Source organism: Octodon degus, unplaced genomic scaffold (assembly GCF_000260255.1).
Source record: "Octodon degus isolate 3935 unplaced genomic scaffold, OctDeg1.0 scaffold00147, whole genome shotgun sequence".
In the NCBI taxonomy this organism is placed as follows: Eukaryota; Metazoa; Chordata; class Mammalia; order Rodentia; family Octodontidae; genus Octodon; species Octodon degus.
The window spans coordinates 4,827,566-4,854,754 of record NW_004524723.1 but is presented as its reverse complement, the minus strand read 5'-3'; the positions used below and the strand labels follow the sequence as shown (position 1 = coordinate 4,854,754).

Sequence of the window (27,189 nt, the reverse complement as noted above, 5' to 3'; positions counted from 1 at the left end):
TATAAAGCACAGCAGGTACTATTAGAATCATTTTTGCTTCAACTATGAAACATAATTTAGAAAAAACTCGAGGAAAAAGGAAACCTATTGCACTTAAGTATATTTTTGCTTACTGTGTTCTCTTTTTGCTCTAATATCTCAAAGCTCCTTTTTATTGTTTTCCTTTTGTTTGGAGGTTATAATTCTTGAGGGTACATCTGTTGGTGACAACATCTCTTAATCTTCTCTCCTCTAAGAATGTCTCTGTTGCCCTTTCATTCCTAAAGGATATTTTAGTTGGATGTAAGATTCTGGCTTGAGAATTCTTTCCTTTCAGCACTTGAGAAAACATTCCACCTTTTTCTGCTTTCTGTAGTTCCTGACAAGAAATCCACTGTCTTGTTACTGGTGAGAGAGACTTTGCCTCATTACTGACAAGTGGAAGTAAATGTCTAGGGTCCCATGTGATCTCTCTTGACATCAGTGTGGGGGAAAGGGAGGAGAACTCATTATCATCCTATGGGAATGAAGTTTTGCTTGCCTTCTGAAAGCTTACAGGGGACCAGAACTCTTCATAGAGTCATAGATATGGGTATAAGTATGGTGGGCAACAGGTTGTCTTGTTAAGGTACCTTTTCCTAGTGTTTGCTAGAAAGGGCATGATTTCTTTTTTCCCCCTTTGGGATTTTTTTTTTTGAGGGGAGTTGTTTGTTTCTCTTTGTTGGTGACATTCTCTTTATCTGGTGACATTTCTAGATGGCAGCTTCTTCAGCTCAAAGTATGTAAAAAGGAAGGCAAAAAAGGAAACCCAAGGAAGTTGGCTCTGTGTCTTTTCCTGTTGGAGTCCTTAGCTTGTCTGTCTGCTTTCCACCATTTGTGTCTTATTTTTGTTTTGTTTATAATCTCCAGCATTTTTGTTGTACTTAATGGAAAGAGCAGGGCAAAGCATCTATTCATGTCTACTTTATTATCTCAAAAACAAAAGTGTCTGTCCTTGTTGCTTTTACAGTAAGTTACAGACTCCTATCGTCTTTAAGTACATAAGCATGCATTTTCTAAGAACATAGACATTCTTCCTCATAGCTATGATACCATGCCAGACCCAAGAATATTACACTTTCTTTTCTGATCCAAGATTGTGCATGTTTTTAGTTGTTTTATATCTTTTAATCTATAATCCAATCTTCTAGCCTTTTGTTACCTATTTTGTTTTTATCTTGTATAACATGGACTTTTCTTTTTTTGCTTTTTGAGAAAGGTCTTGCTGTGTCCTTCAGGCTGGCCTTAAACTCATGGCAATCTTCCTGTCTCTGCCTTCTGAGTACTGGGATTACAAGTATACTCCATGCGTGGCTTTAATAACATGGACAGTTATTAAGACTCTAAGCAAGTATCTCATAGAATGGTGCACTCTCTGGGTTGGTCTGGTTTTCTCATCATTATATTCAAGTTAAACATTTTGGAAATAGTACCATATATAGGTACTATGTTATATATCTCTCATTACATCAGGAAATATTAAGTTTAATCATTTAAAGTTGTACCTACCAGATCTCTGCATTGCAAAAATATTTTTTTCTTCTGTGTAATTAATAAGTAATATATTACTTTCTAAAGTCCTTGGGCTGGGGAGATAGCTTGGAGGTTTAAGTGCCTACCTGGCAAGTACAAGGACCTGGATGCGATAAAAGATTTAAAAAAAAAAATTTTGAGTTCTTAAAACCGTTACTTTGTAAGGGTCTTAAATACCATCAATTAATTACTAGTTTTTAATTCCAGAAAAGTTGTTTTTATAGTATTCTAACTGATACATGTAGACTACTAGACAAATGCAGTGATAGTTTTTGCAGCAAAAAATCATCAATGGATATGGAAATAGTAGAACATGATGGAATATTTACATAATCTCAAAGTATTTCCCCAAGAGATACTCACTAATTATCCAGGGAATAAGAGTGACTTCAGACTGGGGAAGCCTGGCAGACACCTTATCAAGTGATCAATATTGACACTGACTATCACCTATTGACTAAATATCACCTCTGTGGTATTCTTGCCACAATTATATGTCCTTAGTTTAATGTTAAGACACTAAATACACCGAAATTGAGGAACATTTTACCACATAACTCATTAATATTCTTCAAAACTGTCACAGTCATGAAAGACAAAAACTGAGGAGCTATTGAATATTGGAGGAGGCATTATGACTAAATGCAATCCAGAGTCTTGGACCGTAGGGGGACAACAGGCAACATTTGAATGTAGCCTAACAATTAGTAGTATTGAGTCAGTGCTAATTTCCTGGCTTGATGTTTATTCTGTGGTTATATAAAAAGGGAAACAGAATGAAGGTGGTACTGGAACTCTTTACTATTTCTGGACTTTTCCCTAATTTTAAAATTATTTCAAGGACTGGCCAGATAGCTTAAGTGGACTAAAGCACCTGCTTAGGCAGAGTGCAGTGGCTGTGGTTCAATCCCAGGCATGCCATTCTGGCCCCCCGCCCCCAGGCACACTGAGACTGCAATTGAGACTGGATGTGGTGGCACGTGCCTGTAATCCCAGTGCTTGGGAGCCTAAAAACAGGAAAATCACTATGAGACTGATCTACATAGTGAGACCCTGTAGACCCTGTACTAAATACAAAAGATAGATAAATAAATAAGATAAAATTATTTCAAAGAAAAATTACCTTTTTAAAACATTCTATTCCACAGTGTGTATCATTTAGATAAAGTATTTGCTTTCTATTCCTTTTGCTTGGTTAGCAAAATATTCTTTTTAAGTAAGCAGAGTTCTAACTTACATAAGAATTAAGCATGTTTCATAGAACAAAAACCCTTATGTCTTTTCCATTCTGAAGACCGGATGTATTCATAAGACCTGCGCTTGTTTCTTAAGACTCTGATAATATATGATTCCTGCATTTGCTGGGTTGTGTATTTTGGACCTCTTTTAAATTTTATTGAGGACTTACTGTATACCAGGCACTGTTCTGTACACTGAAGATAAATGATTGTACAAAACATCCAGTAAACCTAAGCCTAACCCCAACTGCAATCCCTCACAAAATTTACTGAAGAGGCACAAGATTTTAGTGGGAGCCTATAGATGATGTATTGTTCACCTCTCTGTTGCTGAGATAAAATGCTTATCACTCAACAACTTAAAGGAGCAGAAGTTTATTTGGTTCACAATTTCCAGTGGGTTTAGTTCCTTGGTCAGCTGCCTTCAAGGCAGAAACAACATGCTGAAAACGATGTTACAGAGAAAAACTGTGCTCCTTGTGACACCCAAAAGAAGAGAGAGGGCCTGAAGGAGGAGGAGGAGGGGGGAGGGAGAGAAAGGGTGGAGGGAGGGATAGAATATACATTTCCAAGTCATAACCCCAGTACCCCATTTAGCCAGGCCCCACCTCTGACTACATGACTTTTGGGAGCATTTTAGATTTAAATAATAACAGATGGCAAAGTAAGCATGTTTTTCAAGCATGTTTATAATATATTATGAAAAAAAAATAAAGCAGGAAAGGAATACTAGAGTGGATGGGGGTACTTTTGGTACTGTTTCACCTAAATTACTGCTCATTGTCATCCTCTGACCCCTTTTCTACCTTTTTTAAAACATAAGTCTTATTAAAATGTTTATAATCTTCCCCCAGTAAGATGTAAGCTCTGTGTGAGGAAGAGCTTCATTTATTTCATTTCTAACTGAAGAACAGTGTTTGATTTGGAGCAGGACCTCAATAAATATGTAGTTGAAGAATCCCCTGCTCAAATATTCACTCAGATCCTATACCTTGCATGATTCTTCCACTCACTGGAGTCCCAGTTAATACATTCAGGCTATATTGGAGTCCATTTTACTGAATAACTTCTGCAAGCTTTTGGTATTTAGAGGATGAGACTAGAACAACCCTCAATGTCCCTGGCAGCACATCTTGGTTACCTGTTTCCTTGGAGAATTTGCCCAGCCTGTTTGCAAGGAAATTGTCCAATTGTACTTCCATTTAAAATGTGCTATGAAATGCTTCTCCTTTGAAAAATGAAAGACATAAAAGGAAAAATCTATTTCCCTTTCAAGCTGTAGAACTTTCATAGTTGAATATCTCAGATGTTACATTATCTTATCCTTCAATGAAAAATACCCTTATTCTGGTCTCATATTTTATTCTGAAATCTGCTACAATTTTATATTAGGAACATCTGTTTCTTGTAGCCCTAATCATCTTTCATTTTTGTATTTTGAACAGTGTTATTTACTTGTCTACTATACCGGCTGGCGGAATGTCAAATCTTTTTTGACTTTTGGCTTAATCTGCTTATGCAACATGTATCTATATGAACTGCGCAACCTCTGGCAGCTTTTCTTTCATGTGACTGTGGGAGCATTTGTCACACTGCAGATCTGGCTGAGGCAAGCCCAAGGCAAAGCTCCCGATTATGATGTCTGACACCCTCCTTCAGATGTGTTGCCTTGGCTTCGGGGGAAGAAGAGGGGACATACCTTAACTGCCACTGTGATGAAGAAACCAGTCACCACAAATGAGAAGCTCTGCATTCTTTTTCTCCAATCTTCCTGTTTTTAAATCAACATGTCATGCCTGTGAGCATGCAAGATCTCATAGGGAAACACTTCTCTGAAGAATTTTGGCAGTGAGCTTATAGAGAGGAAGACGAGGAGCCTTGTCTCTTCACAGCTGTAAGAGTGGAAGAAGTCAGACTTCACCTGAAGACCTGGCTGGCTGTCCTGAGTCCTCGCATGAACTCAGTCATAACAAAGACATGGAATTGCTGAGGACCAAGCAGGCACTGCACTCCAAGTTTGCCTTTGTGAGGCATCACCATAGACCAAATAAAAAAGATGCTGCAGCAATCGGAAAGTCCATGTCTTACAACAGATGACTGTGCTAAATATCAGATTATTTGTATATTTATAGTAGTAAGATTTTATGAGTTCAGGGTGGTATAGAACTGATTCTTTTGCTTTTCTGTTTTTGCCTAAGTCCTAACTCTGGAAATTACCTGGTATAGGAGAAAGCTATGGTGAGTTTATCTCTGGAACATCACAAGTATTAAAAGCACAGTAATGGGGCCGGGGAGATAGCTCAGTAGAGTAAGTCCTTGCCTGGCAAGCATAAGGTCCTGAGTTCAATCCCCGGTTCTGCAAAAAAAAAAAAAAAAAAAAAATGCACAGTAATGTTTATTTTCTTTCTAAACCATGTTTTTTTGTTTCTTTTGAAATCACTGTTTTCAAATATGACTCATTAGACTATAATCATTGTTTCCCAAATGTTGATTGAGTACTAATACTCTATTTAATGTATTTTTAGTATTTATCTTTTTAAATTTCAGAGTATTTTTAAAAGAAACAAATCATGCCCTAAGAAGAAAACCAGTGGCAGTTTACCATAAATAAAAAGTGACCACAAAATAATAAAATTTATACAAAAATTATTACAAAGTTTTAGCTAGATACTAATGCCTGTCATGGCTCTAAACTAAGAAGCCTGTACTTTGTGGCAGTTAAAGAGCTTGCCTGCTCCAAAATAAGACATTGTGGAATAATTAGAGGATGATAGATCATTCTAAAGAGAATGACATTTTCACTTTTATTCAGCACTACTTAATTCTGTGTCATGAGCCACCTAAAACCATCTTGTATGTCAGCCATGGTATGGACTTGACTGTGGAAATACTGGACCATATATACTAGAAATCAGAAGGTAACTTCCTAGCAATTCTGGTTATCTTTCAGGTTTAGGGAAGTAAGCACCTATTTGAGAAAACTTAATTTCTGAAAACATTAGAAAGATATGCAGGCATTACAAATTAATGATATAGGATCCAGAGTTTGATCCTATTAGCAAAATCTGCAACTCTCCTGCTTTTGGAAGTTATCTTCAGTGATTTTCCATTGTTTTGAAAAGAAAAATTCTGAAAATAGAACTCATAGGGTATTGAAAAACAGCAGGAACTATTATATATAATTCATGTTGGGCAAATTTGTTAGAAGAAATAGCTGGAGGGCACAGCCATCCAGCTGCCTTGTTGGCCGGAATTAATATATGTAGATACAACTAGGCTATGTTTAAGATCTTAATTAGAACCTTGGCTGCTCCCTCCTTTTAGAAGAATGAAGTATAAAGAAGACACAGAGCTTATATCAAGGATTCATTTTATTTAAAACATTTCCAGTTCACTCTAGTTTGCTGCCTCTATTCAAACAAGGCTGTACAGAAAGCATGTATATTCTGAAAGAGGTATCCAAAGTATCATATAATCTTATATCAGTTTGGAATTTTGTAACTACTGAGCCAGAAAAGTAAAGGAATTTTAAGCTACTGGCTAAAACAAAGTTTTCTTGTAAATTATCAATTTACTAGGAAGTTAACAGTGTTACCAGTTTAGTTCAGGAGCTACCTCCTAATGACAGAATGAATTATTGAACTACAGTGTTTGGTATTTGGATTCCTTCAGCAACAAGGACACTTGAAAACTCACCAGCTATTTTTTTAAAAGCTTGTTTCTCATTTTTGTTTTACTTTACCAGCTATTTTGGATAAAAGGATGTTTACATCTTAATGTAAAAAAATGAAACAGATATAAATAATGTTTTATGTATACAAATGCTTTCTTCCATTACTTGGTGCTTATATCCCTGAGTGATTATATAGATTCCTATCTATATCATAATGCCAAGAAATTATGAGTTTGGAAAGAGATTTTTGGCATAGGTTTAAAGAAGTTTAGACTCTTGAGAAAGAATTGCTTTGGCATCTAAGGTATATTAGCTCTCCCTTTATTGGGACACAATACCTGATATGCAGAACTTAATGGAGGAGAAATTTAATTTGGCTCATGGCTTATGAGAGTTCAGTCCATGATTAACTGATTCTAAAGCAGAAACATCATGGCAGAAGAACATGGTGGAGCACAGCCTTCATGGCAGCTAGCCCACAGAGCTGGGAACAGTGGCAGAGAGGAAGGGGTCAAGGACCACATACAGTATCCTGAGATCATATCACCATAACCAAACAGACTCACCCAGAAGTGTTTTACCAATCCCCTGGGCATCTCTAAAGCCAGTTGAATTGATAATCTTGTTTAACTCACCATGATGCCAGTATCTTAGATTTGTATTAAATTCTATCTTCTTAACAGCAAACCATGTTTATCACATTAGAATGAATTTTGCACTGTGAGGCAAGCAAATAGTATCTTCCCTTATATTAAGTGGAAGGAAACCAAGGTGATCAGATCTTACTGACTTATGCCTCCTAGCTAAGCATACACAACTCTATAATCTAGTGCAGAGTCTTTTTTACTGATGTGAGATGAATGAAAGTGATCAAGATTCTATTTAGAGAATATGCTGATTCTTGATCAAATCAAGTAATTAGGGTTTCTGAAATCAGTGAGTCCAGGCCTGCTGGACACAGATGTGTTTTATGTTAGGTATATAAATATTTTATCTTCATAGGTATATTATACCTATTAAGGTATAGGTATATTTTGGTCTAAGCACTGGATGCTTAAGTAAGGTAGATATGTATTTTAATAAAATTGGTGTATTTTATCTTAATTTAGGCAACCATGAAATACTGCTTTTTTTTTTTTTTTTTTTTTTTTTTTTTTGGTACTGGTGATCAAACTCAGGACCTTGGGCTTGCCAGAAAGGAGCTTGTGCTGCTGAGCTACGTTCCCAAGCTCAAAATACTGCTTTTTGATTGTGCTATGAGAGCAAAGATGCCCTCTTTTATGTCAGCTTTTTTGGTCTGTATCTGAAGTGTATCTAAACTTTTCCCAAAGCAATTGGAACATAGCATACTAAGGGAGGACATCAAAACTATATTAATAAAGTATCAGAAAAGGAGAAACAAAATTAGTGCAAATGAAGGGCTAAAGCATTATCACTAATGTAACTCTGGAACTTTGTAGAGGTTAGCTAGGTATGCATTGCTCTGTTAGTGACAAGGTGGGGTGCTCTACCCTGATACATTGTGATAAAAAGATTCTCACTTGAAGGTCCTACAAAGTGCTAAATAAACAGAATTTTTGATTACTTGACACACATTTTCATATCATGAGTGGGCCTTGAATCCTCAACTTGTACCACTTTTTAAATGCTTCCACTTCAGGGTGTGTGTTTAATAGAAAATTTTGTTCCAATAAGAATTTCTGCCTTAAGCTGGGTGTGGTGGTGCACACCTGTACTCCCAGTACTCGGGAGGCTGAGGCAGGAGGATTGTTGCAGTTTGGAGACCAGTGTGGGCTACAAAGTGAGCTCAAGGCCAGCCTGAACTGCATAGCAGTTTTGTTTTGTTTTTGTCTTAAAAAGACCAAAAACAAAACAAAACACCTTCTTTCCTAAGGTTTTTGAGGGGATTTGCCACCATTTGAGGCAGAGACTCAAGGAGAAACTTTACAAAATTTTGTGATTTTATAATTCATATAAAGTGAATGAGCTTTTCCTACATTAACACATATGCCTTTGCTGTGAAGGTGGACCTTCTCCCAGCAGAATCCAGCCTGGGAAAGTGCACGGCTGTGTTTCTAGCCCAGCCCTGTCTAGTGTCCTGATAGACTGCTGCTTGATCAAGGAACACCAAGACTAGAGCTTTGCCACCAACACTTCATGGCTGTGGCTCAGAGTAGGTAAATCTGTTTCTGAGGAGAGCGGTAGTTGACTGGCCTTTTCAAGATTTCAATTCCAAAAGGGCTAGGAACCTAAGGATGCTTTTTGAGCTGTTAAGTGGGGCACAACAAAGTGTGTGTGTGCGCGCACTTGTGTGTGCCATTCTAGTTGCTTCTGTTTTAACAGTCCTTTGGTTTACTTTAAGAAATAGAGGTACTGTGGAATGTGTGGTAAAAGGACAAGTCAGTTATTTCAAAACCATCCGCCTCTTAGACCACATGGGCACTTAGCTTTACCACAGATTGCAGGTCACTCTTTAGAGCTGCATTCTTCATCTGTAGTGAGGGCTTCTTAGTTTATTTCTACATTATTACCTCAATGGAAATGGAGACTTTCTACCTAAAAATGCCTGATCTTCTGTTTAAGTTGGCTTTAATACACTGGCTAAAATTGTAATCCCTGCAATTCAAAAGGTTATGACAGTATTTGTGGGTAAGGGACAAGCCAGCAGAGTCATATGTGTGTCTGTGTCGTTGTTGTCCCCAGCCTAGAGGCCCCGAATCAGCTCAGCTGCATGGGTGTGTGGGCTGCTGAGAGGTCTTGGCAGATTGCAGTCTTCAAATTAACCCTTCACTGTCTCAGAGAGAAGCAGTAGCTGCAGCCACCCCTCTTACAGGATCTCCTTGGTGGCCAAGCTTCTAGGTCACTCTATTTAGCAGCTGAAATCACACTGAACATGGAAGCACTGCACAATCGGAAACTCTATGATGTGCATCTTCCTGCCTGTGAGAGGTGTGGACACGTGGGCACACTGCCCTGTGCATGGGCCGGCTGCTGTGTAATCGATCACGTCAGCACAGTTGGCCAGAGTTCCTGAAATCAGTACCCTCACGTCAAGAATCCTCCCGTGTTTCCTTGGCAACTAACAGTATTTCCAGCCCAACCTCACCCACAATTCACATTGCCCTTTTCTCCTTCCCACAGCACAGCAATGCAAGCGTCACCCAGCAGGCTCACAGAACACATGGGGCTCCTTTGGACAGTAAAAGACAGGACACACACAGTCCACTTCCCCTGTGATTCTGGGCCAGCTCTGCTTTGGTCATTGGCCTGCTTTGTACCAGTGTTGCGCTTTGAGTGTGGGTGGAAGGGGCCTAGCCGAAAGGCAGACAGACAGTATTTTGCCGTGCACTTGGTGCTCCTCTAGTGCCTAGGAGTACTAGAAGGAATGTCCCTGAGTGCTCTGCTGGGGGGTGAGCCTACATCATCTTTCTGGCCGTGCAGAGTGAGGAGCACTATTGCATTTCCACTTAAGGAAACAAAGACACAGCTCTTGGTGAGTGTGGAGTCTGAACCCGAGATCCAGGCTTGTTTTAAATCAAATTTGGTAACCTATCAGTGCCGCAGTGAACCTCAGAGAATTGTGTGTGCATGCAGCTGACAACAGCAGAGCTCTTACCATGGTCGCAGCAGCAGTGTGAGAGCAAATGGAAAAATGGGAATGTGTTCTTCATGGCAGGCACAAGGGACACAGGTGGAGCAGCTTGCGTGTGGTCACGGTGCTGCAATCTGTGTGGTGCAAGATCTATTTCTTTTTTTCTTTTTTCTTTTCTTTCTTTTTTTTTTTTTTGGAACTGGGGATTGTACTAAGACCCTTGCACTTGCCAGGTTTTTTGTTTTGTTTTGTTTTGTTCTGGAACTCGGGATTGAACTCAGACCCTTGCGCTTGCCAGGGAAGCGCTTATTCTACTGAGCCATCTCCCTGGCCCCTGTGGCAAGATTTCAACCCAGGTCTATCTTCCTCAGAACTCATACTTTTACCCCATGTCATGCTAAACTATGCATACATAGTATGGAAATCCATATGTAGCATCTTTTGTAATAAAAGAAAATCTAGTAACTGTTCTAGGCAAATAAAGTAGTTTGTAAAACTTCCTACATTTTTAACCAATTTATAACCATGACAGGGCAGATGGCTACAAGAAGTGTGGGGGCCTTCTAGGTGCTTAGATGTTAGGGCAAGGAGATATACACTTTAGTATTAGAAGCAAAACTAACTTCATGGGTTAAACATCATCGGTGAGTCGTTACAAATCTTTTCTTAGTAGAATGCTAAAATCTGTTGGCTCTTTGGCTTGAAGTAATTTCATGGGAATTCTGCTGCAAGTATTTCCTATGTCTGACATTAATCAGAAGTAGCAGGCAACTTTTTCCAGCATATAATGATGAATAAGAGTTTGGCTCCAGACTGCCTGCTCTCCATTCTTCTACCCTTGTGACTCCCACATAAAGTGGGGTAGTTCTGGCAATCAAGTGAGTTGATAAATACAAAGCACATGGAGCAGAGCCTCGCACCACAAGTGCAAAGAAAGTGATTGTCACTGCCTGTGGTCTTTCTCGTTGCTTTCCCTGTTACTTTAAAGGTGGTGAAAGTCTTAAATTGCAGATCCCCTGAAATGTGGTGATTGCAAGACACTCCTCAGAAGCTAGCTCTTAAGTGAGGTCCTGTTGAAATATCTACCACGTGACCTTCCCTGGCAGACACTTGTACACAGGCTTCTGGGCAGGGCTTCTGGGCATGTCCAAAAGGAGAGGGGAGCTGAGGGATTGCCACTTGCCAGATGCCTGCTGTGTGCTCAGTGCTTTATATACAGAATGTTGTGTGCCATCACATGGCATTGCTTCTGAGGTGGTTCCTTCTAGTTCCCCGCAGACTCAAGGCCCCAGAGCACAAGTCAGTGACAGAAGGCCTCCAGGAACCTCACCCTGTGTGGCCAGTGTGACCCTGAGTATATTCTAGTCTGACCCACCAACCCCTCTTGGGTGGCAGATTTCCAGTGCCACTATTTGGTAGAGGCCCTTGAGATGCATTGATGGGAAAGTCAGGGTGGGAGTGGCAGCCAGCTGTCTGCAACCCAGTGTCATGAGGTATTGGAGAGGGGAGAGCTGGAAGGCACCCGTAAAAAGCTCAAATGGAATCTGATGATGAAAAGCTTAATCTGAAGCAAGACATGTTCCTCAAGACCTGTGTGAGTCGAGAGTGCCACTGCAGCTCACTGACAGTAGGGAAGCAAATTTCATAAAACTGGAACCACTCTTACATGAGGCTAACCAGAGATGCTGACAAATCGGATTCCAGTCAGGTCAAAATTAGAATGTGGCCAGTGGGGGGGGGGGGGACTAGTGATAGAATCCCCTAATGAATTCCAGAGAGAAATCTTTACATCCCAGACCTGGAGTGGCCTGCTCGCTCTCTGGGTATGTGTTGGGGCTGTGCCCTGCTCACCACAACATGGGCTACCGAGGTGTGGTGCTGGGGCAAGCCTTCAGAAAGCCTCTCTTCTTGGTCATTTTTTGACCTCTCCCTTGTCCCTGGCCCCTCTGCTTGCTTTGTGCACCTGGATCCCCTTTTACTATTATTGATGTGGAGGAGAGCCAAGCCCCCTGCGCTGGATAGGAGCAATCAAAGCAGCCTTGAGACATATGGAGCCTCTTGACCTACTTCCAAGCCTGGGGAGGCCAGGGTAAGAAATGTGTTCTACTCTGTGAAGTTCATCTGGAGAGGGCAACGGCAAGAAATCCCACAGATAAATAACCCTGGCTCTTCTGACAGCTGATACTTGCCTTAGGTGGTGGGGCATCATGCAGAGTCGCTGTAGGTGGGCACCATGGCCCAGCCCCTGCTGAGTCCCTTTGTTTTGAAAGTGAGCTATGTATTATTTGTTCTCATGGTGGTGTTTGGGTGTAGACGAATTCCAAAGCTGTGGGCCTGCAAGTTACACTGGTCCCTGCCATTGTAGTTGAGGGTGTAGGCACTGTTGTGCATGTGCCATCCCCTTCGAGGCTGCTTTGATTGCTCCTATCCAGCACACCCACCTACAGGTACTGCTGAGTTTGGTGGGAGCAGGGGGCTTGCCTCTCCTCCACATCAATAGTAGTAGAAGGGGATGCTGCTGCAATCAGTCTGAGCAGCATCATGGCAGATGTCTTGTTTTTTCACATGAGAACCACAGCTAGGGCACCAGTCAGCTCTGCACTCAGGTGATGTTTGCTTTTGGAAGTAGACATATGCATTTGTTACCATGAAAACCTTAAGAGTAGCATGGCTCCCTGGTGCATACTTGGCTTTGGCTTCTCTGGTGTGCCAAGCTGCACTGTGCCTGTGCACTCATTTGTTGCCAACTTTGCACTGCAGTCTGATCACCCCTGTGTCTAATATCTGCCGCCTGCTCTCAGCAGGGTGTGGTGTTCATATCTATGCTGTTTTTTCTGAGATTTAGGATTTTGCTTTTGGGGAAAAAATGAACTATTAAAGAATAAACAAATGTGTTCACTGAGATCATCCCAGTGGGGACAGGCACAGGTGAGGCTTCCTGGTGAAGGTTCGCATCGCCTTCCTCTGGGGTCGCATGTGCACCATCACGCACAGGCCATTTTGGGGCCCCTATGAGCCTGCCTGCTGTCATTCTCAGGAGAAAAGGGTTCCAGTGAGCCCCAAAGTTTGAACTTTTTTGTCTTTTTCTAATTAATGTCCCTAAGCCTGGGAATCTGAGTTAAACTGCCTCTGTAACACACCTGCCCCCACTCACCTCAGATGCCCTACTAAGGTTCGTCCCTTCAGTCCTGGAGGTCATGCCATCTCAAAGCCACACTGCTGCCTCCCCCATGGCCCTGCTGCAGTGAAGTCTCTTTCACTGGTTCTTTATGTGCATATGTGATTTTAATTTGTCTGTGCTTTTCTGGATTATCTGAGCCCAAGTACCACATATCCCTGAATTTGATGTAGTAACTACTGGTTAGTGTCCCTTAATGTGCTTGAACAGCAGGCAGAGCCTGCTTCAACACCCCTTTGTGTACCAGTTATACAGCCTTAGGCAAGTAGACCTTGTGTTCCTCAGTCTCTTCAGTGAGAAAGCTGGTCAAGGTGTCCACTGGAGCAGGCATCCTAGCGAGCACACCCCGATCAGCTGTGCAGGTCTAGTCAGCCAATCCTGGCCAGTGGTTCATTTCTTCCTATCTCCTCGGGCCCTCTCTGGGTCTGCTTTCTCCTTTTCCTTGAAATATAAACATGCTTGGCTCACTTGTTTTAAAATACCTGTCCCTGCACACCAACCCAACCCAAAAATCAGGCAAGAACACATGACCAGTGAAAGTGTTTAATAGTTAAATTATTTAAATAGACTTTTCAATTTCCATGGGAAATCATAATTGTATCCATTTTTGCAAGAGCAGGAATAAAAAGAGTGCACACCCTTAGAGGGAACGCAGAGCTAGCACTGCACGCTGTCACCAGTCACTGCTGGGGTGGGGAGGCCCACGAGGCTGTGACCAGCGAGGGCACAAGATGAATGCAGCACGCACACTCTACTCAGGTTGGAAGCGAAACAAATGCCCGCCACCACCACCATCACCACCACCACAGGCAGCTGGATGGAAGCAGGGACACGAGAACACGGTGGGGAAGCTGGCCCCTTTGGCAGAGGCAAGAGGCAAAGGTGGAGCAGCAGAAGCATGGGACAGACTCAGGCTTGGCAGTTTGAGGTCCACAGTTTTGCTTCTTAGAGCAGAGCTCCAAGGACAGGGTTATACAATGGGGCATCAGTGTCTCACTTTAGCAGCCAGTGTGGGGCTGCCGCTTCCCTCCTCCAGACTCGTGAGGGAGGAGAGAGATTCTGTCCTGAGAAACAGAGAAGGGATCTGGGCACAGGCCCTATGGATGCTGCAGAAATGCATCTCTGTGGTGGCACATCCTGTTCCCACTGCCTCCTTATAGGTCAGGATGGGTTTGCTTTCCTCAGTAATTTTGTCCCCTTCCCACTAAAAAAAAAAAAAGCAGACAAAACACAGCCCTGCTGTGTTCTTGTGGTAGAAAAGAAGCTTTCTGTCTTCCTCTTACTCCATTTGCGTTTCACCCAGGGGAAGTGGTGTGTGTGTTGAGATGGGTCCGTGTATCTCCATGTTGTCCTCCTCATTCATCTGAATGTGTGGTGCCCCCAGCGACACAAAACCCCTGCTGTGGTTGTACCTGGGAAAACCAAACTCTGCCAAGTCTGAAATGAGGGACACAGAGGCTGCAGGAGCGCAGGTGCGCAGCATAAACACACACACACACACACATGAACACCAGTGCACACAGACAGACGTACAGTACAAACGCACTCACGCCCCGCTGTGCACAGCTGTTTTCTAATATAGAGAATTTACAAAATATAGAATTTGGTATATCTGTTAGATCTCCAAGGCTTTCAATAATACAAAATAAAAAATACAAAAGAGACAAGTTGGGACCCCCTCCCTCCCTCCCCCGTGGCATCCTGGCTTGCTTGTGTCTCTTACACGAATACAACTAGCATAGTCTAAAGAAGGGCACAGAAAACGTGTTTATTTAATAAATATTTTCTTTTCCTTAGGTCCCACACTCTTTGCTTGGCATCCGCCTGCCTCTCCTTCACAATCAGTCCCGTTTCCCTCACAGGGCACTCTGTGTGTGTGTGTGTGTATGTGTGTAGGTGAAGCCCAGCCCCTCCACAGCCAGCACTTCGCCCCAAGCACCACTGGGGCCAGGGCGCGGCCTCTGTCTGGAGCAGCAGACTTGCGGGCTCACTAGTGCCCCAGGCCAGTGTCCGGCCCGCCACCACCATCCAGGCCGTGGCCTGCTGCCCCATGCTGGGCTCCAACAGCGCCCCTCCACTGCACAGTGGCAGCACCTGCCACAAAATAAGGTTCAGTCAAGTCCAGCATAGTCTTCTGCAGGGGAAACATCTTTGGTCAGCTTGGTGCTCGCAGGACGCTGGCACCAGGGCCTGGGCCAGAGGCCCTGCCCACCAGCAAAGGCAGAGGCTGCTCTGAGTTGGGTGGAAATCTCCTTAGTGTGGTGGCATGGCCAAATGCAGGCTCCTTGCCTGCCCACATGGAGCAAAAGAGGCTGGATCCCTTCCTGCAGAGGCTGGGCTGCTGCACCACCACTGGCGGCTGCTAGCTTAGCGGGGGGCCTCCGTTGAGGAAGTAGGTCATCATCTCGCCTTTGCCCTTCACCTTGACCACGCCCCGGCACTCCAGCTGGTATGTGTTGGCAGCCAGCACCTGGTACATGTCTGTGGTGACCTGCAGAGGCCAAGCAGACAAGAGCACATGGCGTGGGTAAGCCATGACACGAACTGGGTATGGGCAATGTCACCCCAGCCACCCAAGCCTTGCCGAAGAGGCAGGGCAGCCCCTCCACTAAGGTGCTTTCCAACCAGGCAGAGGTGGACTCTACCCAACCCTCCAACATGAGAGAACCACAGCAGCTGTGGCTCTTGGCAGCTCCTTTGTGTGGTTTTGACAGGCACTTCCCATGTGCTGTCAGGGAGGCTCAGTGTGCCTGGTGGCCCACCAAACACTGTGCAGGAGTGCAGCAGCTGTTGGAAACTTTCAAGACAATGTGATGCTGCTGCAGCAGTAGCCAAGTGTGTAAAGCAGGGCCTTTTGCAGGATCAGAAAGATTTCTAAATACTGGTTTTCACCACAGATGGCTGAAGAACCTCTGCTTGTCTCTTTCTGGGCTCTTAAAACTGACTCACGTGCCTGTGTTGATAGTTAATACATGGTAGAGCCTGAACTCAGTTTCAGACTTTTTTAACCTTGAGGACAAAGAGGACTACTTGGGGCTTCATCTACTACAGTGGTGGTGAACCTATGGCATGTGTGCTGCAGTGGGTTTTTTGTATCATTGAAAGCTCTAGAAGGTTTGCCACTGCTGGCACTATACTGTGCTGTGCCTGGTGAGAGGAAGTGAGAGTGACAGGGCAGGGAGTGGCTGGGTGGCCATATGCCTCACAGGATGGCCAGGGACCACTTCCGGGCATTGTTGGGCCCCTGGCCTGATTGTGCACTTGCTGGATGGGCCACTCAGGCAGAGTCCACACTAGCTGTGGTTTCCATATGGGGAGGCTCTGCTGAAGGTGATGCTGGCTTGGGACAGAGTCCCTCACTCCTACTGCTGGGTTGGGGAGAAGCCCTGCAAATGTGCATGCCCCCCAAAGGACCCCAGTCTCCACCCAGCTGTCCTTTCTCTCCAGTGTGTTGGTGGAAGAAATAAAGGCCATGTGGCATCCACAAGCCAGGCAGGGTAGCCTGGCTAGCACTGTGCCTGGCTCCTTCCCTTTATTCAGAAGGGACAGAGCAGTTAAGCTATGCCAATGCCTTACAAATGGCACAGTTAAGATTTGAGAGAACTGAGGCTGGGGCAGGTGATCTCCACAGCCTCATAGGGTGCAGCGGCTGAGGGGAATGCAGGAAGAACGAGAGCCCAGCTCAAGGCCCTTCATGTCAGGAAGCAGACTCACACAATTCCAAAGAGTAAAGAGCAGTAGCTGCAGCTCTACTATTCTGGGAATCAAGCACCAGCCTATGCAGGATAGAAAAAGCGAAAGTAGCCCCTGGCCTCTGCTAGGCTCCATGGCACCTGAGGCTGGTGGGGACACCATCCAGTGACCAGGCTCTGTGAGCTGCCAGCCCACTAGGTAAGGCCCTGCTCCCTGCAGGACTCTGTGTGTACTGTGTGTGCCTGGCTGGGCATGTGCTGTGGATCCCAATTGGCCATCAGCAGCCGTGGGTCTGAACTCATCTGCCTGATTCCTTCTGTGCCCAGCAGAGGGCTCTGTGCAGGCCAGGGGATCTATCCAAGGTGCTGAAAGCAGAACAGAGTCGTGTTCTCAGAGACATCAGCACTCACTGCCTCATCACTTTATATTGGAAGCAAAAGTTATGACTAGGAACTGTGGATGGCCTGTCCTGAAGACCCCAGGACTGCATGGGTCCCCTCATATGGGCAATATGGGCACCGATGCTTCTACACTCACCTGGATACGGTCAGGCACACCAGTGCTGTCCATGCGGCTGGCCACGTTCACCGTATTGCCCCAGATGTCGTACTGAGGTTTTCGAGCCCCAATGACCCCAGCCACGACTGGGCCAATATTGAGCCCTGCAGGGGACAGAAGTCAGCCACACTCCTCAGGTGAAGAACAGTGCTTGCTTTGCTTGCCCTTGCCAGCATCCTCTTGCCACATGCTGCATAGTCTCCCTGAGAGCCACCTCAGCCTGCCATCTCCCACCTCTCTGCTCCATCCACCTTGCTGGAACTTCCACATCTCCCACCTCTCTGTTCCATCCACCTTGCTGGAACTTCCACACTCATCCACTCCTGAGTCCTCACCACTCTTGCAAGACACTGCCAGGAGTGCCCTCGGCAAGAGCTGCCATGTCCTCTTGCACAATCCAATTACCTTGTCTTCATATTCCTGCTTGCAGAGAGACTGGAAGATTTACTCTCATCTCTGGTTAACATTTACAAAGTGCTACTTCTCCCTTCCTCACTCCTCCATTCTCTCCCCTCTTTTCTGGCTTCTGACCCAGGTTTCTGCCCAAGTCTCCTCTTTCTCTGAGTCCTATCAAAGGCACATGCCACTCTTTACCTGACAAGCTATTCCAGGAGGTGCTGTACCGCTCTGTCCCCTAGGAGTCCCCAATGGCTTCCGGCCCTTTCCAGAGCCCACAACACCAAGAAGTGGTGTTGCTTCCAAGTCTGTAGGAATAGACTGTACCTACCCACCTCTTGGATAGACTCGGTCACTGAACCACCAGTCCAGCCCAATAAAAAAAGCTGAAGCAGTTTACAAAAATATCCAACAGGAGAAAAACACAAATGGCTGAGGGTGGAGAAGATGGAGTGAAAGCAAAATGAAGATGGTGATTTTACATGAAACTAGGAGTGAAATTAATGCAAAACCACAGGCTGCACAGGGACACAGTAGACCCCAGCTGGTTCTGTCGGGCCTTCTAGCAGCACTGCAAACTGGAAACCTGGTCAGGTCCACAAGTACTTTGCCCGGAGGATAGCACAGGCAGTTGGTTCAGGGACAGCTCAGCTCCTGACACTCAGGCCATAGCCACATGGCTCTCCAAGGATGTTAACGGTCACAGTGTTGGTTTTAATAACCCCATATTTCAGTTTAATGTGCTAATTCTGAGAATTGAAATCCTAGGGGGTTTGTGTGTGAGTGAATTACTGTTACTTTTTTCAAATTTGAAATCTGAATCACTTCTTATGGCTTGAGACATACCCAGGGAGTTGATAATACATGAGAATTCAGCATAGAACAAAGATCTACTCTTTCAGAAACCATTTTCTACTTCTGCAAACCCCCAGACAGGAGCAAAACAACACTGGATGAAGCTGGTGTTGTAAAAGGAGCCCACTCTGTCAGGCTGCACCCTAGAAGAGATGCATCCTAGGGACAAGCTGCACTGCCTTGAGCTTCCCAGAACAACACAGTCAAAGGTGCAATTCTGTAATCACTTTCCAGCAAGAGCAGGCAGAGGCTGCTGAGCGAGTAAACACATGTGGGTTTTTCACTAGACAGTTATTTTAACCCTTCTTCAGATGTGAAATTTGTCCAAATAAAAGGTTGGGGTAATAAAAATTAAATGTAAAAAAAGAAAAATATGTTTCTGATTCAAAGATTATCTTGAAAAAGTAGATGAGGGTCCTATTTTGAAGCCAACTGGGGCCTCTGCTGAGAACCTCCCTGTCCTCAGCAGCAGCACACACATGTATCTACAGGCACACATGCATGTGTACACACACACATGTCCGGGAAGCTCAAGTTTCCAGGGAGGGCAAGGCACTGCTGAAGACAGAGTCTAGGGACAGGGCATGACTCATCACACATCTTTACCCCTTCCCTTCCAAGTTCAGGAAGAGCAGGAAACTTTTATAGCAGCTGGATTTTGTCATCACCTGGAACTCAACAATAACCTGTTGACTCATTTTGGTTTATAATACTGTTCTTTTTAAATTGAACTATATAATCCAGGCATAGTGGTGCAATCCTGTAATCCCAACATGCTGGGATGCTGAAGCAGAATGACTGCAGGTTGGAGCCCACCCTGAGCCAACTTAGACCCAGTCTCCAAATTTAAAACAGAGAAAGGGTGGGACTTTGGTTCAGCGCAAAGGCTCTGGGTTTAATCCACGACACTGCTAAAAGATTAACATAGGCATCCCCTGCTGACATATAGCAGAGGCTCTGCTGCCTGGCAGTGTTGGCCACAGTGGCCGGTTTCCTCATGCCCCGCCTGGGAGCTGCACTGCCGGGCCTCTCCCGCACAGGACTCTGGGGCAGGGATGAGGAAGCTGGGGAGCCTGCACCACCCTGCACTCACCGATCTTCATCTGGAAGTTGTTGAAGGAGTGCTCATTGATGTACTTCATCTGGTCCATCAGCTTCATGGCGAAGTCCGCCAGTGCCTTGATGTGGCTTTTGCCCGCCTTGTCATAGGTGGAGTCATTGAGGCCCGAGGCAGCCATGTAGGTGCTACCAATGGTCTTGATCTTCTCCAGTTGCCTGAACCTATCCTCGCTGATGATCTGCACAGGAGGCCAAACCTGGTCACCCTCAAGCCTGGGGCACTGAGGTCCCCAGGGAGGGACAGAGAGGCATAGGGAAGGGTAGCGCAGCCCCTCAGCGGCCCACTCAGCATGATGGGGGCATTGACTCAGTGTGATGCTGCCCAGTGACTGTGGCTCAGCGACTCATCCCCAACCAGGAGCCCACAAGGCAAGTCACTTGCACTGTCTTCCCTCCAGCACTCACCGCCCTCCGCCAGCCCAGAAAAACCTGTCCCTCTTTGCCAGTGAGACCCCTGCCCTCTGCCTGCCCTGCCAGAAGCCTTTCTAGAGCCTGTCCTCTATGTCTAGCTTATCCCACAATGGTGAGCACGTGCCTCTCACCCCTTCCCATCCCAGGATTCCTGCCTTCTGGCTGCTCACGCCAGGCATGCACAGGGCGTAAGAACTGTATTTCTGCCTCCATATCCAGGGCCCCAGGGGATACCTCCTTCCTTTGACTATCCTAAAGCACTGGCCACAGATGCTGGGTGACCTGAGTGCTGTGCTCCTGAAGGTTAAGGTTGAACAACCTGGACTAAAACCCAGTGACCTTCCATGAGACACTCAAGATTGTGGCCTTGGTTTCCTCATCTGTCACATGTACAAGATGTCTGGGACATGGCCAGCCTCTGGGCCCCTGTCACTGATGCTCACACCCAGGGCACTGAGACCCAGAGGACCCCAAAGAGCACCTCATCAAAATCGGCGATGATTTCATTGAGCAGCCGCAGGCACTCAACACCCTCGTTGTTGGCCTCCAGTTCCACATAGAACTCGGAGAAGTTGGCAATGGATGCAAACATGACGGCCACACACTCGCAGGACTGGTAGTAGAGCTCATCATTGCGCCGCTCACGGGCCAGGAAGTGAGCAGCCACGTCCTTGGGCAGGATGTTGTGCAGCAGCCGCCGGTTATAGGCCTGCAGCTCCTCCATCTCCTCCTTCTCCTCCGTGGCCTAGGGACCGAGGATGTGGTCAGAGCAGGGCCGCATCATGGCCCTTCTTGGAAAAGGCAGCAAGTGTCATACCAGTGTCAGCATGTGCCCAGCTGTCTCTGCTCCTCTCTCTGCTGTCCCTGCTTCCAAGCATTCTCTAATGAGCATTATTACTTCAGCCATGGCAAAAGAAGACATTGCTCAGCATGTAACTCTCCCTGCCACTTGGAAAGCGACACCCTTGAGGGGCTGATCCAGGAGGAGGGAAGGAGAGTAGACACAGTCTTGAGGGGAACCCCAGGAACCATGCCTGCTGAGGACTGGAGCTTTAGGGAAGGGCACAGCCCAAACCCACAGCCACACAGCCCTTGGGCTCCCCAAGGGACTGCCCCCTCCTCACCTTTTGTTTCCCTCTTAATATCACAAAAAGTCCAACCAGGGCTTCTTTAACTGGCTGACTCCACATAGTAAACAGCCCAGACTCTGCCCATCTCTGGTTCTTGTGAGGCACTCACTTCACAGCCAGTGTGGCCAGGAGCCGTGAGGTGCCACAGTACCAGCTGTCCCCTTCTAATTGGGAGTGAAGCAGGCAGGGGAGGATTGTGGAGCACCACCTGCACAGCTCTCCTTTGAAAGAAGAGTGTTCAACCCTACTTCTGTGTAGTGATATGTACAGAGCTGGCTAGGATAGTTCTTTACCCCCTCAGTTGGCTCTAAGCAATACAAATGGGTCTAGCTAAGGTGCTGATGTGTTGTCTTTCAAGCAATGAGACAGGCCAGTGATGCCCTGTCCAGTGCTTCCAACTAGTATGTGTGATCTGGGCTGAGTGATGCCATGCTGCCCCCTGAGACTGAGCTTCAAGTAAGAGGCAGTGACATCTTAGGGCATGATGGAAGCCCTAAGCACCAACCCCAAAACACTAGATACTGCCCCAATCTATGACATGCATGTTACTCCTCTCTCTCTCTCTCTCTCTCTCTCTCTCTCTCTCTCTCTCTCTCTCCTCTCTCCCCTTCCCCTCCCTCCCTCTCTCTCTCTTTCCATACCTAGCCCAGCGTTCAGGCAGCCCAGTACTTACAGCACTCATGTACTTCCCAGCACAAATACAGTCACTCATCCCCAAGCCACTCCCCTCTTCATGAATCAATAAAGCCCAGGTTTAGTCCTAGGTAGAGGCCTTTTTTCTGGTCAGCCATTGTTCCAACAGGACTTAGGACCCCTTGGCTCCCCACAGCTACAAATATGCCTTCATGTCTTTACTCTCACCATGGGTTGCACTGGAAGTGGTAGACTGCAATTAACTTACTGGAATTCCAATAACTCCCTGGGATTACAAATACAAACTTCAGGGACCACAACAAGGTCCAAGGCCTATTTATACAGGGTCATTAACATTTACCTGCCTGCTCAGCCTTTCCTACTGTTCAACTGCAATCAGAGCCTCCGGCATGGCTGGTTCCCTTGCAGGGGAAGCAGGTGGACAGCTTCCCAAGGCTACGGGACCTGGGCCCAGCCAAGAGGGTGAGCTCCAGGGCAGAAGCTCATGCTCCACAGACGAGGGCTCTTTGAAGAAATCCCTGGCTCCTGGGCTAGAGCTGGGAAGCATGAGGCATCTTGTACTAGAAAGAAACAAGCTCAAAGAATGATGGAGCCATGTCAATGTCACAGAAGCCAACTCAAAGGCACATGAGCCAAACCTAAGGCAATCTGAGCATTAAGACCAATCGTCCAAGGGGCTGATTATAACCTGCTGGATACAGCCTGTGCTGACAGGGATAAGTGCATGAGCAAGCAGGTCAGTGGACTCAGTAGGGAGCTCACCCTTACAGAAGACTGGCACCTGACAAGCACAGAGGGAACCTGGCCCACAGTGCCATGAGTGGCATCTTCCCAGGGGCCGTGGTCTGGAAGTGGGGCCGAGGACATGAGAATAACAAGCTCTTTGGCCAGGGAGATGGCTCAGTGCAATAAGTATTTCCCTGGCAAGCGCAAGGGTCTGAGTTCAATCCCTGGTTCCGCAAAAATAAAAAATAAAAAATAATAACAAGCTCTTCAGACTTTTGAAATTTCAGGACCAGAAAAGACTGAGGACAAGACAACTAAACAGAGTACTCCTAGCAAGGGGGACAGGGTGGCCCAGCATGTGCAGGCAGACACTGGAGGGCCTGGGGGATGGCAGCACAAAATGCAATGGAGGGGGCCAAAGATGACAGGTGGGGATGGGGCTGCTGGATTTCTTCCTGCTATTCTTGCAACTTTTCTGTAGGTTTAAAATTAATTTTTAGAACTTACCAAAAATAAAAAGATGAAAGTTAGGGAGATGAGCTAGTGAGATGTGGAGGGAAGTCCAGAAGGAAAGAGTGGCGACATTAGTTGTGCCTGGGGCCGGGCTAAGAACACAAACGCGCTCCATGAAGGCTGGAAGGAGTGTGACCACTGAGGGACTGAGTCACCTCAGGTTTGGCATGAGGTCCAGAATGGTTTGGACCTAGTGTGGGACCGTGGGCCCTGGAAACAAGAGGAAGTCTTCTTCCTGTCACCAATATAGCTCTCCTCCATTCTCCTCCTGGCCTCAGGGGCCAGGCAATGCCCAAGCCTTGCAAGGGGCCAGAGTCAAAGGTCAGAGGAAACCCACATGAAAGGCAGTACTCTCCTATCTCCTGGCCCTTTTGAGGTGGTCCAGCAGGTAACAGAGGCCACAGGGCCACTGCTATCTGCCTTGCCTACAGATACCCTTCCTCCAAGTTGACACAATCCGACAGGACACTGCACAGCCCAGAGATCCTCTTGTGTACCCAGCAGGGGTCAGGCCTGTGGCCCCTGATCACCCCAGCCCTCCTGGCCACCACGCTTCCTACTGAAGTCTAGATGTGTCTTTGTTCCTTCCAGAAGGCATCATCACACCCAACCCACACAGAAGCCTCTGGTGGCAGCTGCCCGTGCTAGGCCCTCTCCTCCCTCAGCTTCTATCACTCTCCTCCTGCCCCTCAGTACCCTTCTGCCTCCACACAAAGCTGCCTCAGGTGTGCCAGCCTGTGGCACACATGGGAAGAGATCAGGCAACTTTTGCTGGGGCCGAAGCACACCTCCCAGGCACTGGCAGGGCACTCTAGAAGCTCTGGCATTTTGTTTCTGAGCCCAGCAAGCAGAGAGGGGCAGCTCATCAGGACTCAGGGAGGCTGGGGAGCAGCCTGTACAGGACCTCCTGAGGTGCAGGCTGAGCCCAGACAAGCTCCACCCAGACACCCACCTGCAGTTTCCAGAGGAAGTCGAGGCGGGCAGTGGACTCCACCTGCTGGGCGTGCAGATACAGGGCCAGCACAAAGACCGAGATGATGATGGGCGTCACCACTTTCAATGCCACCTTGGTTGCGTGCTCAGGGCTGCAGGCATGAGGCAGAAGGGCCTGAGGCTGCTCTCAGGACTCCCAGCCTTTCACTTCTTCCCATCAGCCACCCAGCCTCCTAAACTTGGGCTGAGGCCTGCCTCTTCCAGGAAGCCTTCTAGTGAGTGACATCTCTAGCCTTTTTATTTTGGGACTTCTCACTAATCACTAAGTGGCCTGGGTGAGGCTCAAACTTTTGATCCTCCTGCCTCAGCCTCCCAGATGCTAGGATTACAGGCAAGCACCAGCACATCTGGCTCCTGTCTGTTCTTAAGCTTCTCATCTGTGACTGGAATAAGGTCAGGACACCAACATTTCAAGGCTGAGGGACAGTAGGCACCCACTTGTGGGTCAGGGGCCTCCCAAGGGCTCCTGGAGAAGAAGCTGAGGCTGAGGCTTCAGGAGGAGACCTGAGGAGTGGTCTTAGTCCTGCCAAGCCAGCCACTGAGCCTACAGCTCACCTTGGGATGATTGAGAGCAGAATACTACACAAGGGTGTCCACCTCTGCAATCCCTGCTCCCTGGACAGGATCACCTCTACCCCTCTGCTGGTACCTTGACATAGGCCCTCCCCATGGAACAATGGCTTCCTCTGCCCACTGTGCCGAGGCTGGGAGGGGCACTACAGAGCAGGAGAGGCACTCACCACTGCGAGGTCCCATTGCCGCGAAAGTCTCTGTGGACAGAAGTCAGGGGACACTGCTCAGGAGGCCCTCCTGTGGACAGCAACCTCCTGGCCAGCCCCACACTCTACCATCCTGCCATCCTCCCTCCTGCTCCTGTGGCCCAGCACCCCTCAGAACCCCAGGGTATTCAGCAGAGAGGCTGTGGAAAGCCCAGCACAACCAGTACCTGGCCTCCATGGCTACAAAGCACCCAGGGCTTGCCTAGGACTCTGCCTGCATCCACCCCCCTGGACAGACACCTGTCCCTCTGCCCACCCAGGTCAGCCCTGTCCCAGTGGCCAGAGGGAGTGGAGGGAAGCCCTACACCTGCACTGTCCCGAGGGGCAGCTGCTGTCCACATGTGGCTTCTGAGCCTTGGATGTGGCCAGCAGGCTGGGGTGCAGCTCTGCGGCAAAGCACTTGCCCAGCATGTTTGGGACCCTGGGTTCCATCCGTAGCACCCCCACAGAACACCGTGAGAAGTTGTGAGTATAAATACACACCAGGTTATGAGTCATCTGGAGAAAAGGAAGGGTATTTTGTTAATAATTTTATATTATTGTTTTAAATAATGTAATTTTAAATAATTGTTCCCATGTTTAAATATTTGAGATATACTGGCTAAGTGATAGTGCTATTAAAGTTAACTGCACTTTTGCTTTTTTAATACAGCTACATGAAAATATGAAATCCCCTCTATGAAATCCCCACAGTGGCTTGCACTGTGTATCTGCCAGACAGCACTGCTCTAGAGCCATGCCATGCTCCAACACAAAAATGACATCTTGTGGAAGAGGAGCGGCGAGGCTGAGGGAGGAATGGGGAAGAGAAGGAGGCCCAGATTCTGGATCCAAGGGCACCAAGGGCCCCAGCTTCCTCACCCTCTTCCTCCTCCTCCTGTCCTACTTGTGGGTCATGGGCCCACAGCCCCTGCTGTTCTCAGCAGCACAGGGACCTTTCTGGCTGTCACAGAGTTTTCCTGTCATCTGTTCATAGCCCCCCATACCCACTGGCAGATCTCAGTTGAGCCTGACTTAGATCTTTCATTGCAGCTCCACTCTCTTCATAAGGAAAGCATGGTCTGGTTTTGGTTCTGTCTTGGTGACCCTCCACAGCCCAGTTCTCCACAGCCCAGCTCAAAGCTGGCACCGCATGCCTGGCCAAGTGGCCCTGAACAAGAGGGTAATGAGAAAAGCATGGAGGGATGAGGGCCCTTCCTCTGAGAGAAGGTGTGGTTAGCTGCGTTTTCCTCTGAGGAGCCAGGTACATGCTCCAGTTTTTCTCTTTGGGTGCACGTGTTTGTCAGGGAAGTGGTGGAGGGGAAAAAAGGTGCCACAGAGTAGGTGCCTGACACCCATTTGGCTACTGGGTATTAGTCCCATTTTATTAGGAAAAGATATTGAGGTTGAGGAGAATAACCAAATGCCTGAAGCTGAGATGAGCTGACAACTGAAATCTGACTGCTGTCACCCAATAGGACTAACTGGGGCCAGACAGCTGGGGGCACAACCCTCACACTCAGCACATCCAGGAGGCCCATGCCCTCACAGCCAGTGCATAGCTGACAGTGCACAAATGCCCAATCGGATGTGGTGGGTCTGTTCATTACTATGCAGGTGACAGTGGATGATGCCAGGTCCAGATAGGACACAGCCCCTAAGCCACAAAGGTATCCCTTTGCTCCCAAGGCCTTGCTTTAGCAAAAGGCAACCTCTGGGCTTGAATGCTACAAACGGCTGGAATTAGAGGAAAACAGTACCACAGAGATGGCCTGACAAGTGAAAAACAACTCATTGAGGCCTGAGGCCCGCAGCGGGGCAGGGAGCAAACCAGAGACAGAGAGGCTGTCTGGCTCCTCCGGGGAGAGTGGGGCCAAGCAGCCAGGGCTGGAGAAGACCCCTGCAGGCCAGGACCCAGTCTCTCCTGCTCCTGCTGCCTCTTGCCATGCCCTCAGCCCAGGTAAAGGGGCCACTGTGATATTGTGTCTAGATGTCCCCCAAAGCATCATGTGGTCATGGGGTTTTTTCAGAGGTGGCTGAATCTAAAGTGTGTGATTGACTGGTAGTGCAATGCTGGGATTAGGGGTGTGGTTGCTGGATCAGTCCCTGATTGGACTGGTACCGCCCTAACCCTGGTAGACTGGATACACT

General features: G+C 46.9%; 2 protein-coding genes across 4 annotated transcripts in view; one reads left to right on the top strand and one right to left on the bottom strand.

Moving 5' to 3' along the window:
• Sec22a (SEC22 homolog A, vesicle trafficking protein) overlaps nt 1-5,067 on the top strand; it is a 93,092-nt gene extending 88,025 nt beyond the window's left edge. Inside the window, exon 7 of one of the 2 annotated variants that reach the window (XM_023702169.1) lies at nt 4,388-5,067. In XM_023702169.1, coding sequence (XP_023557937.1) covers nt 4,388-4,435 — 48 coding nt within the window. In that variant the 3' untranslated portion in view covers nt 4,436-5,067. Of the gene's footprint in view, nt 1-4,234 lie in introns of both variants that reach the window. The other variant, XM_004642182.3, reaches the window with a different exon arrangement.
• Nucleotides 5,068-15,293: 10,226 nt separating this feature from the next.
• Nucleotides 15,294-27,189, bottom strand: part of Adcy5 (adenylate cyclase 5) — a 132,107-nt gene continuing 120,211 nt past the window's right edge. For both annotated transcript variants that reach the window (XM_004642181.2, XM_023702168.1), the window contains 6 exons: nt 25,021-25,050; nt 24,240-24,372; nt 20,746-21,009; nt 19,828-20,032; nt 17,463-17,587; nt 15,294-15,723 (listed from right to left, as the gene is read on the bottom strand). In XM_004642181.2, the coding sequence (XP_004642238.1) occupies nt 15,595-15,723; nt 17,463-17,587; nt 19,828-20,032; nt 20,746-21,009; nt 24,240-24,372; nt 25,021-25,050 (886 nt within the window). In that variant the 3' untranslated portion in view covers nt 15,294-15,594. The remainder of the gene's footprint in view (nt 15,724-17,462; nt 17,588-19,827; nt 20,033-20,745; nt 21,010-24,239; nt 24,373-25,020; nt 25,051-27,189) is intronic.